At 37.4% G+C, this 14,115-nt stretch overlaps 1 protein-coding gene across 1 annotated transcript; it reads left to right on the top strand.

Annotated features, from left to right (window-relative positions):
- Positions 1 to 4,345: 4,345 nt before the first annotated feature.
- LOC141702680 (uncharacterized) lies at positions 4,346 to 7,957 on the top strand (the record flags this gene model as incomplete). The annotated part of the gene is made up of 4 exons (XM_074506310.1): positions 4,346 to 4,416; positions 4,917 to 5,203; positions 5,253 to 6,179; positions 7,823 to 7,957. Coding segments are annotated over 4 exons (1,420 nt in total), but the record flags the coding sequence as incomplete, so codon positions are not given.
- Positions 7,958 to 14,115: the final 6,158 nt, after the last annotated feature.

Here is a 14,115-nt window from a genome sequence, read left to right as displayed (position 1 = left end):
TACTATAGTGGAGAATAGGATGACTTTGATATTTGTGACGTTCCCACTGAACCAGTCTTGGGAGATAAAGATGGTTTATTTGAAGCTGAGGAGGAAAGTGATTTTAGAGAATGGGAAGAGGAAGCTCCAGTGGATCCTCTGTTTGAGAAAGAGTTTCAGCAGCAGCAGTCAGAGTTGAAAAGAAAAGAAGCTGAACTCAAAAAGGTATCCCAGATCATTGACATGAGGAAAGACATCCAAAGAACAGAAACTCTTCAAAAGCAACGTCTTCATGACATTAAGGCTCAAGAAAGGAGAAGAGATGTCAGACTGAAGATTGGTGAAAAATGGGATGAAGCTAGGATAGTACTTGATATGCCTCAGCTGAGCACAAACAATGATAGGCAGTTTCTACATCTTCTGGACAAGCTGGAGATCTCTAATCCAAACAATGACATGTACATGAATGCTATAAAGACTGAAGTCTCAAGGATCATAGCTGCCTTTGACAGATCCCTAAATGAGATGAGCATATTTTTATATTGTCAGAGCGAAGGATCTTTCAAGGTATCACTTCATCTATTTGAGAATCGTTCTTTATCAGAGATTTGGGTTCTTTTCAACAAAGTCAAAAGAAACTCAGAATTGAATGAAGTTCTTCGAGAAAGGCTCAAAGAGTTTGCCAGCAGGGCTAGTCCTCAAGTGGTCAACAATCCTCATCAGGTAAGATTCTTTAAGTCTGACTGTCTTCAAATCTGCCAGCTCGATTCACAATCTCTTAAAGACTACTCAACTAAACATCTTGTCTGGATGGAACATCACTTAAGAACTGCTGGATATTCATCCATGTTGAAAACTCAAGCAGCTGATCTGATTCAACTTATTGTGAAAAGGATATTAAAAGATACAATCAACTCAAGAATAAGCTAAAGACAGTTGGAGTTCAACCAGTCAGGCCAGACAGCTTCACTTCATACAAGGATCGTGTCTTTGACAAGGAGTTGCTTCAAGATTTGGAAGAAGGTGAATTCGGAAGGGAAGACAACTGAGTTCAATTAGCTCAAAACTCGATGTATTCTGATTAGAGCTTTATGAATCAAGATAGACTAATATAGTTATATTTTCAGACTAGAGGAACATCTATCTTGTATTCACTTGTAAATTTCTTTTGGAATTTGGAAAATGTTAAATATAATCCAGAACTTTTCTGCTATTTACTTTGCATTACTGTTTATATCTTTTTCTTATTTGTTAGTTGAGTTATCCTCTAGGTATTTGTTGTTATTGTCTAACAAACAAATAGGGGGAGATTGAAAGGCATATGTCATAGCCTATTTGTTTATTCGAGGATTTAACTCAACTCAAATAAGGATGTAACAAGTAAATAGTGGTCCTATCGTCCGAGAGATCTCTCATAGTAACATATGTCAAAGGATTAAGTAACATTGTTCTTCTACAGACTTGATGACTTAATTCACTGGAAGAAGCTCAAGAAATTGATCAAGCCTCAGTGATATAAATCAAGATTGTGGATTTAATCAAGTGACAGAGATCTCGTCAGGGTATCAATTAATTACAAGGATTTAGTCTGAAGAAAATCAAGAGTATCAAGGTCAAGGCATGAAGAAACATCACGGAATTTAGTCACTCATGAACCAGACAGTACATCGAGTGTCAACATTGAAGTGGTGGAATTGATTCATAATTGACAGTGATTTTCAGAAGATTTTCAGAAGAATGGTTGCTGCTCAAGATTAGTATTAATTCTCTATTAATTAATTAAGTCATATAATTTAATTAAGAGAATAAATTAAATCTGCAAAGATTAATTTATTGATTAATTGAATTAATTGATTAATTAATTCAGAATTATTATTTGATTAAAATCTGTTTTAATTCAGCAAGACTATCTTTTGTATTAGCAAGACAATCGGTATGACAATCAATAGTCATACCGAAAGTCATGCTAGTGCATTAAGATTGTCTTGCCGAAAGTCCTATCAGTTCAATTGATAGTCCTACCGAAAGTCTTACCAGTTCAAAGGATTGTCATGCTGAGCTAAATGGATTGTCTTGCCAATTAAAATCACAGGATTCAATATAAAGCAGAGCAGCTATTTTTCAACAAGTAGCAGAGCATTGAATATCAAATTTAGCAGAACACAGAACAAAAGAAACCTGCAGAGAACTTATTACAAATTCACAGATCATTCATTTCTAGTATTTATTGTTAAATCTTAACCACTAGAAATCCTTTTCTTGTTCTTGTGTAACTATCTAGCGGATTGAAATCCCTAGAACTTAATCTCAAATCACTTTTAGCATTTGATCTTTTAATTGCAAAAATAGAAAAAGTTTATGTCGAATTTATTCTAGATTTGTAATAATTGATTTGAGATTAATCCCTTGTAAATGATACCGTTGTTGTAACACCTTTCAAGTTTAATAATAGTTTTATTTAACTTGAATTTTGTTTCACTTTTTTATTCCACATTTTATTCGATTAAACGGTATTGTTTGTATTCAACCCCCCTTCTACAAACATATTGAGACCTAACAGGTACCCGTAAATTTTATCGCCGTCGGCGATGAGCTTCGGCGGGCCGACGGTGGACTATGATGAATATTTCTGAGTCCTACAATTTAAAATATAAAATATGATTTAAAATGCGAATTGTGAATAAAATACGATTAAAACATAAAAACACGACTAATAATTAATAATTGTATTTAATTGGTAACTGAGAATTTTGGACTGATATTGATGACAGAAATCGGTGGTTGGATTTTAATTGCGATTGATTGTGGTTGTGATTGTTTTGACGTCGGGATGTTCGACGGGTTAGCTGATAATCAAAGGAGGTGCTGCCCGATTTCCGGGAAAATTTAATTACGGAAATACGAGGTCGTACCCAATGGCTATCGGAATGTCGATCGATTATATGTAACTATTTTGTATAAAACCTGATTATGTGTTGTGATGGAATACTTTACGAAACCGATAACCCTACTTTCGTAAAAGGACAAATATACCTATTTTATGGAAACAAACACTGAGTTCCAGAACAAGTTTCATAAGATAGCCTGATCAGCTGTCTCACCAGGGATCATCCAATACTTTTATATCTGAGCAAGTGATTTTGAAGTTCCCGGAGAGGAACAAGTTTTATGGGTCCCGTGATGGGACAAGTTTTATGGTTCCCGTAACGGAACAATTATTTTTATAGGTCCTGCGATGGGACGAATGATTTGAAAATGAAAGTAGCATGCTAAAACTTAACCCTGGTAATCACACAGCACAATTAATAAAATGTTTAGAGAGCATGCTAGCTATTAAAGATCCAGTTTTCAAAAGTTCATCAATTTTTATCTGTTTACACTTGTTTTACTTGTTTTCTACTAACAAGTTGTGATTTTTGTTCCTACAATTGTTCATTATAAACTATTTTAGTTAGTATTCATATAGTGGTACTGCTGAGAGGTTGATCGCTCACTCTTGCAAATGTGTTTGTATATTTTCGTATTGCAGATGCCTAGGAGATGTTGCTGCCTTGCAAAAGGGCCAGTTTCCAATTCCTCCTGTGTTGAGATCCTCTGTATAGGTTGTGTCTGACCAAGTGTGGTCTGTGAGTTGCTGTAGAATAATAGTCATGGCAGGTTGCTTTCAATAAGATAGTTTGTAATAAGTGTGTGTAACCTAAATTAGACTTGAACCTGGAAAAGATCTTGTGGAAGAGTTGTTTATATTGTAATAAAGTAAGTTTGTTATATTATAATTATAGTTTCATGTTGTTAGTGACGTCAACTCCCGACCCGGGGTTGAGGCCGTCACAGGTTGGTATCAGAGCTACAGGTTTGAGTCCCTGATTTAGGTTAGGAGCCAATTCGGAAAGGGGTAATGTTGGTATATAGGGTGTGAATCAGCAACTCATATCTAGAGGAGCAAGTTTAAGAGTCTAGTCGAGGGTTCGAAGGTGTAACCCTGGTATATTTTGAGGATTCTGGAACTGCCCTAATCTTTAGTGTGTTTCCCTGGTATAGGTGCCATTGGTAATGGCCAATAGGGATTCCTGGACAGTCTTTTCGCGAGAACGAGTTCAACCATGTGAATTTAATTAGTAGGTTGCTATATTAGTTGGTGGCTGTTATAGGTATTGTTGCATGCTGCTAGTGTTGTGCTGTTATTATTGTTGTAATTTTTATTGTTGTAATTGTTGCTGATTTTGTTAAATCTAGCCACTCATTACAATCGGACCCCAACTAATTGAGGGTGGGAATATTTTATTGCGACAGCATTCTCTTGGCACATGAAAATATTGCTACCCGGGGCAATTTTTTTTAACTAAAACCATTTGTTATGTTTCAGGAGAATGCCGCCCAAGAAGAATATCCCATCCAATTCCTCTAGCAAAGCTTCTGAAGGGGGCCCAGTTATGGGTGAGTTGCTAGATTTTCTGCGCCAACAGTCTAATCAAATGGCTCAGCAGCAAGAACAATTTCAGCAGCAGCAGCAGTTTCTACAACAACAGCAAGAACAGCAGCAGTTCATACAGCAGTAGCAGCAACAAATTCAACAATAACAGCTGCAGCTTCAGCAGCAACCTCAGCAAAGAGAAGTAAACTAAACTGTGAGTTTTAAATCTTTTCAGTCGGTAAAGCCCCCAGAGTTTAAGGGCGAGGTGGACCCAGTTGCTGCCAGAATTTGGCCAAAGGAAATAGAGAAAGCTTTCACCCTCACGCAAGTAAGTGATAATCTTAGATCAGACTATGCGAGCTATTTTCTCAAGGGTGAAGCGAATTATTGGTGGGAATCCACCCGTGCTGTGAAAGGAGAAGGCCCTGTCTCGTGGGCCAGGTTTACAGAGTTGTTCTTGGAAAAATATTTTCCGGACTGTTTGCATAACCAGTTAGAAGTTGAGTTTTTGGAATTGAAGCAGATGAAAAGAGTGTGGCCGAGTATGAGGCCAAGTTTACGGAATTGGCCCGACTGGTGCCTGTGTATGTGAGTACTGATGCTCAGAAAGCGAAGAGGTTCCAGCAGGGACTGAAGCCAAAAATTCGCAGTGGGGTTGTAGCCTTACAGCTCAAGACATATCCCTCCGTAGTTCAGGCCGTGCTGGTAATTGAAAGTGATCAGAAGTTGGTTGCCAAGGAAAAGGGTGATAAGAAGCGGAAATCTGAAAGCATCACTGGTGAAACTATCCAGTCAGAGATTTCAGAAGAGGTTTGGCCATAACAGAAATAAAAGATTTAGAAGACAGAATTTTCCTCAGGCTAGGCCTGCTGCCACCTCAGTTGCCTCCACTCCAGCTCAGTCATCAAACTCGGTAATGGATTGTAAGGTATGTGGGAAAAGACATAGTGGCCCGTGCAAAAGGGATGTTCAGTGCTTCAAATGTCATCAAAAGGGTCATTACGTATCGGAATGCAATTCAGAGAAACCCGCAGTTACTTGCTACAACTGTGGGAAGGTGGGACATGTTGTTCGGTATTGTAAGACAGCTACTCAAGGTACTGCATCTCAAGGACCGACATCCAGCACAGCTAAAGCCAGAACTTTCAAAATGACAAAAAGGTCCAATGCTCAGGACTCAGACGTAGTGGCAGGTACGCTCTCTCTCAAATCCGTACCTATTAAAGTTTTATTTGATTCGGGAGCATCTAAGTCTTTTATATCAAGGAATTTTGTGGTTAAAATGGACTTAATGTTAGAAGATTTGGCTGAACCTTTGATTATAGAAGTAGCCAATCAGGATAGAGTTTCAGTGAGTCAGCTTTGCCCTAAGTGTCAATTGGAAATCCACGGGTACTCTTTTTCGGCTAATCTAATACCCTTTGAGCTAGGAGAGTTCGATGTGATTTTAGGAATGGATTGGTTGTCCCAGTATAAGGCTAGCATTGATTGTAAGAAGAAGAAAATTTTGATGGTTACTGAGGATAATATTAAGGTGACTTATCAAGGACAAATGCAAGAAAAGAAATTTCTCTCGATATTCCAGACAAAGAAATTGTTAAGACAAGGATGCGAAGCTTACTTAGCACATGCGGTAGACGTGGAGAAAGAAGTACTTAACCTAGACAAGATTCCAATAGTAAGGGAATTCCCAGACGTTTTTCCAGATGAATTGCCCGGATTGCCACCAGATCGTGAAATTGAGTTTTCTATAGACTTAGTTCTCGGAGCAGAACCAGTTTCAAAGGCACCTTATCGCATGGCTCCAGTGGAAATGAAAGAGCTAGCTAAGCAACTCCAGGAATTATTGGACAAGGGCGTGATTAGGCCAAGTGTATCTCCGTGGGGTGCTCCAGTACTATTCGTAAAGAAGAAGGATGGAAGTATGAGATTGTGTATTGATTATCGGGAATTAAACAAATTGACCATTAAAAATAAATATCCCCTACCAAGGATAGATGACCTGTTTGACCAACTTGAGGGAGCGTGTTGTTTCTCGAAGATTGACTTGAGATCAGGCTACCATCAGTTAAAGATTAAGCCTGAAGATATACCAAAAACTGCATTCAGAACCCGATATGGACATTATGTGTTCTTAGTAATGTTGTTTGGATTGACCAATGCACCAGCTGCCTTCATGGATTTAATGAACCGGGTGTATAAGGAATACCTAGATAAGTTTGTGATTATATTTATTGATGACATCCTCATTTATTCGAAGACCAGAGAAGATCATGCTAATCATCTGAGGATTTCCCTGCAAAGGGTAAGAGAGAAGCAGTTGTATGCAAAGTTTTCGAAGTGCGAATTTTGGTAGGAAGAAGTTCAATTCTTAGGTCATGTAGTAGGAAAAGATGGAATTAAAGTGGATTCCATAAAGATTGAGGCTGTATCCAAGTGGGAACAACCAAAGACCCCGACGAAAGTCAGAAGCTTTCTTGGATTAGCAGGTTATTACCGAAGATTCGTAAAGGATTTTGCCAAGATTGCGACTCCATTGACCAAGTTGACCAGGAAGAATGAGAAATTTAATTGGACGGAGAAGTGCGAGGAAAGCTTCCAAGAATTGAAAAAGAGGTTAGTAACAGCTCCAGTACTAGCATTGCCAGATGAGACAGGAAACTTCGTAGTCTATAGTGACGCTTCCTTGAAAGGTTTGGGTTGTGTATTAATGCAACATGATAAAGTCATTGCCTACGCTTCTAGGCAATTAAAACCTCATGAGCAAAAGTATCCAGTGCATGATTTGGAATTAGCAGCAATCGTGTTCGCGTTGAAGCTGTAGAGACATTACTTATACGGAGAAAAATGCGAAATTTATACAGATCACAAAAGTTTAAAGTATATATTTACTCAGAAGGATTTAAACATGCGACAACAAAGATGGCTAGAACTGATTAAGGATTACGATTGTTCCATTAATTACCACCCAGGCAAGCCAATATAGTGGCAGATGCCCTAAGCAGGAAGGAAAGGTTGAATGCGATCACAGTTTCCGAGGAACTCGCCAAAGAATTGGAAAAGCTGTAAATTGAGGTTCGAGTGACAGACAAAAATCAAGGACAATTGTATAAGATCACTTTTCGGCCAGAATTAATGGACAAGATTTAGAAGTGTCAGGAAGAAATGATGGACCAAGAGTTAGATAGTTTAACTGGAGAAGAACTTTGCACACAAAAGGATAGCAAGAGTATGTATAGGTTTTCCTCGAGGATATGGATTCCCAATGTTACTGAACTAAGGAATGGGATATTGCGGGAAGCCCATAATTCCAAGTTTTCCATTCACCCGAGAAGCACTAAGATGTACCAAGATTTGAAGACGAACTTTTGGTGGCCAGGGATGAAAAAGGAAATTGTGAATTGGGTTAACAAATGTCATGTATGTCAGACAGTGAAGGCGGAACATCAAAGACCAAGTGGATTGTTGCAACCTTTGGAAATTCCACAGTGGAAATTGGAAGAAATCGTGATGGATTTTGTAGTAGGACTACCAAAGACGAGATCGAACCATGATGCAATTTGGGTAATTATTGATAGATTGACCAAGTCTGCACATTTTCTCCCGATCAATGAAAAGTATTCCTTGGACAGGCTAGTCAAATTGTATTTGGATGAAGTTGTGACCAAGCATGGAGTCCCTGTTTCAATCGTGTCTGATCGAGATCCAAGATTTAATTCCAGATTTTGGACGAAATTCCAGAAATGTTTAGGGACTAAATTGAAAATGAGTACCACCTACCATCCCCAGATAGATGGCCAAAGTGAAAGAACCATTCAGACAATAGAAGATATGTTAAGGGTTTGTGCTTTGGATTTTAAAGGAAATTGGGATGAGCACTTACCGCTGATCGAGTTTTCTTATAATAACAGTTATCATGCCAGTATAGAAATGCCACCCTATGAAGCCCTATATGGACGTAAGTGTAGGTCCCCGCTCTATTCGGATGAAGTAGGAGAAAAGAAATTATTAGGCCCAGAGTTGGTTCAACAGACCAAGGACGCAATTATATTGATTCGAAAAAGGTTAGAAGCAGCTCAAGATAGACAGAGAAAGAACGCAGACCTTCATCGAAAAGACGTGGAGATGGAAATAGGATCGTTGGTGTTGCTAAAAGTGTCGCCCTAGAAAGGATTGGTTAGATTTGGACAAAAAGGCAAGTTAAGTCCTAGATATATCGGACCTTTTAAAATATTGAGGAAAGTTGGTAAAGTTGCCTATGAATTGGCATTGCCACCGCAATTACAACATATCCATAATGTATTCCACGTGTCCATGCTGAAGCGTTATATCCCCGATTTAAACCAAGTTATTGAATATGAACCGATCGAGCTTCAGCCAGACTTGTCCTATGTGGAACGGCCGATCCAGATCCTAGATCGTAAAGAGCGAGTTATTAGAAATAAGTCTTTTCTCATAGTTAAAGTACTGTGGCGGAATCCTCGAGTGGAAGAGTCCACTTGGGAGTTAGAGTCAGATATGCTTGACAAATATCCTCATTTGTTTAATTAGATCAGATTCTGAGAACAGAATTTTTTTAAGGGGGAAGGATATAACGACTCATACATTTTTGTTTTATTTAAATGTGTGATTACTAAATAATTAATTAAATAAATTATGTGTATGGGTTCTATTAGTTGGATATTATCTTTATTAATATTTTATTAATTATTTATGAATATTGGTGTTCGAGGATCGGTTGTGAAATTAGCAGTGACGTTGAGTTACCTGTTTTATGGTTAAAAAGTGATTTTATTCAAGATTTATTCTCATAAATATTTGGATTATCTCTAAAATTATTTTTATCACTTTATAATTTTATTTATTATTTTTAGGAATTTATAAAATTTAGAAATCAATATTTTACTGTTTATTTATCTTTAAATGATTTTATGATTTTATTTAATAGTAAAATCAGTATTTAATTCTAAAATTTCTTAAAAATTATGATAATTTTATTTTTTTAAGTTCTATTTGATTCGGGAATTTTGAAGCTTATTTGGAATTATCTCAATTTAGTTAATCCGCATATTATATCGTTAAACAAAAAGGTATGGGTCAGATAAAACTTTGATGCGGGATTTATTCGAGAAAAAAAAACAAACAAATTGAAACATAAATAGGGGGCTGTTTTTCATTCGGGTATCACCCGACTTCCTCTTCAATCCCTCGATTCTCTCTCTCGCGATCTCTGCATCTCTCTCTAATCCCTCCGCTCTCTTCCTCCCTCTCACACTCAATCTCTCCTTCACTCTCTTTCTCTTCCCCATATTTACCCCCTGTTTTGGGTGAGTTTTCCGGCTGCCTTGCGTTTTCCGGTCGCCGTTTCTGTTTTTTTTCAGTTTAATTGCTTCGGCCTTGTCTTTGTTTGTTGATATACATATACATACATATATGTGTGTAATCAGTCGAATGTTGTTATAGCTGGATTGCCTTGTTCTGTGTCGTCCCTGCCGCTCCGGTTGTCGTCCCTGCCGCTCCGGTTGCCGTCGTTTTGAACTTCCGGCGAGGTGACCGGAGGGGTAGAGGAATGGGTACTGTGTTGTGTGTTTTGTCCCTGTTATCTCGATTGCATATGTTGTCTTGTTGCGGTTCTGTTGCCTCTGTTCGGTGATGTGGTGTTAACTGGTTTATCTTCTTTAATTGAATTATTCATGAAATATTCGAATAGAATTGTGCTGATTATTCGATCAATTATTTTAATTGTTCGAAGTTATATCGATGGAATTTATGTTGGAACCCGAAATTAATCGAGTACCCGTAAATTTTATCGCCGTCGGCGATGAGCTTCGGCGAGCCGACGGTGGACTATGATGAATTTTTCTGAGTCCTACAATTTAAAATACAAAATATGATTTAAAATACGAATTGCGAATAAAATATGATTAAAACATAAAAACAAGGCTAATAATTAATAATTGTATTTAATTGGTAACTGAGAATTTTGGACTGATATTGATGACTGAAATCGGTGGTTAGATTTTAATTGTGATTGATTGTGGTTGTGATTGTTTTGACGTCGGGATGTTCGACGGGTTAGCTGATAATCAAAGGAGGTGCGGCTCGATTTCCGGGAAAATTTAATTACGGAAATACGAGGCCGTACCCAATGGCTATCGGAACGTCGATCGATTATATGTAACTATTTTGTACAAAACCTGATTATGTGTTGTGATGGAATACTTTGCGAAACCGATAACCCTACTTTCGTAAAAGGACAAATATACCTATTTTATGGAAACGAACACCGAACCGGCTTTTGAAGGCGTGAACCCTAATTGATACATGTATTATTATATTGAGAATGTTACGAGTCGGGTTTGTTAACTTATGGGTAAATTGTTAGCGAGGATAGTCAAGCATATTCGGACGTCTAATTTAGGGTATTTCGGTTCCTGTAGGTTCCAGTCGAAGTCCTTAGCATCCCGGTCGGTGCAAAGCAGTCATAAATTAGTGTTAAAGCGTATTAAGGCAAGTACCCCTGAACAAATCTTTTACAGTTCAGTACTATATGAATAATTATTAATTTAAATTTACGTACTGGAACAGAACGATTTAAGTTACGTATCCCCTGGGTTTTAAATTGTTTTGTTAACTTGTGTTTTGGGGGAAAAGTAACTTCGGAAAATGCCTATCTCTAAATTTTGAATAAAATGAAAATGTTTTGGAAAATGTGCTGTGTTAGAATTGTTTTGACAAGAGATAGGTAAGTGATTTAGAAACTGGATAAAAATGATCAGATAATTGGATGAGTGTGCGCAGAAGGCCCGTAACGGCCTGGAAGTTAGCGTAAGAGGCGAAGTGGTTGTGCACCCTATTATAACCACCAGCTCAGCGTGACAGAGACGTAGCTAGTCTCCGAGTTCCGGAACAAGTTTTATAAGATAGCCTAATCAGCTGTCTCACCAGGGATCATCCAATACTTTTATATCTGAGCAAGTGATTTTGAGGTTCCCGGAGAGGAACAAGTTTTATAGGTCCTGTGATGGGACAAGTTTTATGGTTTCCGTAACGGAAAAATTAGTTTTATATGTCCTGCGATGGGATGAATGATTTGAAAATGAAAGTAGCATGCTAAAATTTAACCCTGGTAATAACAAAACAAAATTAATAAAATGTTTAGAGAGCATGCTAGCTATTAAAGATCCAGTTTTCAACAGTTCATCAGTTTTTATCTGTTTACTCTTGTTTTACTTGTTTTCTACTAACAAGTTGTGATTTCTGTTCCTACAATTGTTCATTATAAACTATTTTAGTTAGTATTCATATAGTGGTACTACTGAGTGGTTGATCGCTCACTCTTGCAAATGTGTTTGTATATTTTCGTATTGCAGATGCCTAGGAGATGTTGCTGCCTTGCAAAAGAGCCAGTTTCCAATTCCTTCTGTGTTGAGCTCCTCTGAATAGGTTATGTCTGACCAAGTGTGGTCTGTGAGTTGCTATAGAATAATAGTCATGGCAGGTTGCTTTCAATAAGATAGTTTGTAATAAGTGTGTGTAACCTAAATTAGACTTGAACCTGGAAAAGATCTTGTGGAAGAGTTTGTTAATTTCTCGGAGTTTCGTAACTCCGTTTTAGGCGTGCAATATATCGTTGGATTCATTTTTCCGAGACGGACCTATGGAGTAGTCAAATATTTTTTATATAAAAGTTTTGAACTATTTATATTCCCGAAAGTATTTTAAAGCATGTTTTAATTATTTTAATTGCTTTTAAATGCTATAATAAATTCATACATCATTATATCAATTTGTGACATGATAATTTCTTGCATGCTTACTTGTTTATTTATTTTTTATATATGAGATATATGCCTATGTTTACCATGCGATGATAGATTTAGGTGAACTTAAATCAATATAAGGCGTGCTCTAGAAAATCTAGAATAGGAATCGTTTCTTGCCTTAACAATAATATTATGAATACAATCATGAGATTCTTATGTTTATAAAACACGTAATTAAATATGAATTTTCAATATTGAGAGAAAGGATGATATCTATCTGTAAGAAAGGGGTATTAAGTGACGCCTCTTAACAATGCTCCCCCCGATCTGGGAATCATCTGATTATTGATTATTGATTTGAAATATTTAATTTAAATGGAAGAATCTCTTTATAATATGATTATGATTGTAACATAATATAATCCCTCTAAAATTAAATAACATCAAGTAGTAATTGGCCAATGACACAACGGGCTTGTGTCGGTCAAAGCCTTCCAATATGGTAGAAAGTAGTTCTTATTTTTGAATCATTGTCGTTTCGTGCTACAGCCGAGGGCTTTGATTTCGAAATAAGAAATACTTGTCTATTACATAGAGATGTGTGCATTGAATTAGAATCTAAAGGTCGTTACGTGCTGCAGCTGTGGGCCGTTGGAGACTGATTCAATTGTACGAAATGTTGGGTTAGACTTGACTTATAATATTGAGTCTGTCGTGCTACAGCTATGACTTAATTATTCAAGAGGCTAAAGTTTTATTAGGGAATAACATAAGATGTAATTGACAAGAGTTGTCTGCCTATTGAACATCACATGACGTTTCGTGCTACAGCCGAGGTTGTGTGATGGAATGTAGGATCCCTATTCCCACTAGCATTATGAATGCTTAATTTTCACTTAGGGGTTGTTTAAATTAGATAAACTAGTGGGAGCCACTTATGAATAAAGACCTGATTCATATAGTGTTTTGAAATGAAATTGAATATTTGTAAAGTGTTGTTATGTGTTCATCATTTACAAATTTACTATATACGTTATGTCTTCTGCACTATCACTCCGGAGTATACTAGATGCTCACAAGTTGACTGGTCCTAATTTTGCTGACTGGCTTCAAAACTTGAGAATTGTTCTCAGGGTTGAAAAGCTGGAATATGTGCTTGATTCACCTAAGCCTACTGAACCTGCTAGTGATGCACATAATGATGAACATGTTATGTATCGTAAGTGGATAGATGATGCAAATGTTGCTCAATGCATCATGCTAGCTTCCATGAACATTGAGCTACAGAAGCAATATGAGCATATGGATGCTCACACTATCCTTATGCATCTACAAGAGTTGTATGATGTGGCAGGGAGGACAACTGGATATGAGATATCGAAGGAGCTGTTCGGTTGTAAGATATCTGAGGGATCATCTGTGAATGACCATATACTTAAGATGATCAATTTGATTGAACGTCTTGGACAACTTGACTTTTCCATGGATGGGGAGCTGAGCCAAGACTTGGTCTTGCAATCACTTCCGAGTTTGTTCTCGTAGTTTGTTGTGAACTTTCACATGAATAAGCTGGATGTCAGCCTGCCTGAACTCCACAACATGTTGAAGACTGCGGAATTGAATTTTCCCCCTAAGAAGAGTTCTGTTCTTCTAATTGGTGAAGGTTTCAATCCTAAGAAAAGGAAGAAGAACCCTTCCAAGAAGAAGAAAGTAGGTGAGAAAAAGCCGGTTCCACCAAAAGCTGAAGACCCCAAGAGCAAAGCTGTTTGCTTTCACTGTAACAAGGTGGGGCACTGGAAGAGGAACTGCAAAGTTTACCTTGCAGAATTAAAGAAGAAGAAGGGTAGTGAGACTACTGCTTCTGATTCAAGTATGTTCATGATTGAAGTTAATATTACACTAAGTCAAATTTCTATTTGGGTATTAGATACCGCCTGTGGTTCTCATATTTGCAAT

This window comes from Apium graveolens, unplaced genomic scaffold (genome assembly GCF_009905375.1).
Source record: "Apium graveolens cultivar Ventura unplaced genomic scaffold, ASM990537v1 ctg5481, whole genome shotgun sequence".
NCBI classification, from domain to species: Eukaryota; Viridiplantae; Streptophyta; class Magnoliopsida; order Apiales; family Apiaceae; genus Apium; species Apium graveolens.
This window is presented reverse-complemented; position numbering and strand designations above follow the sequence as displayed.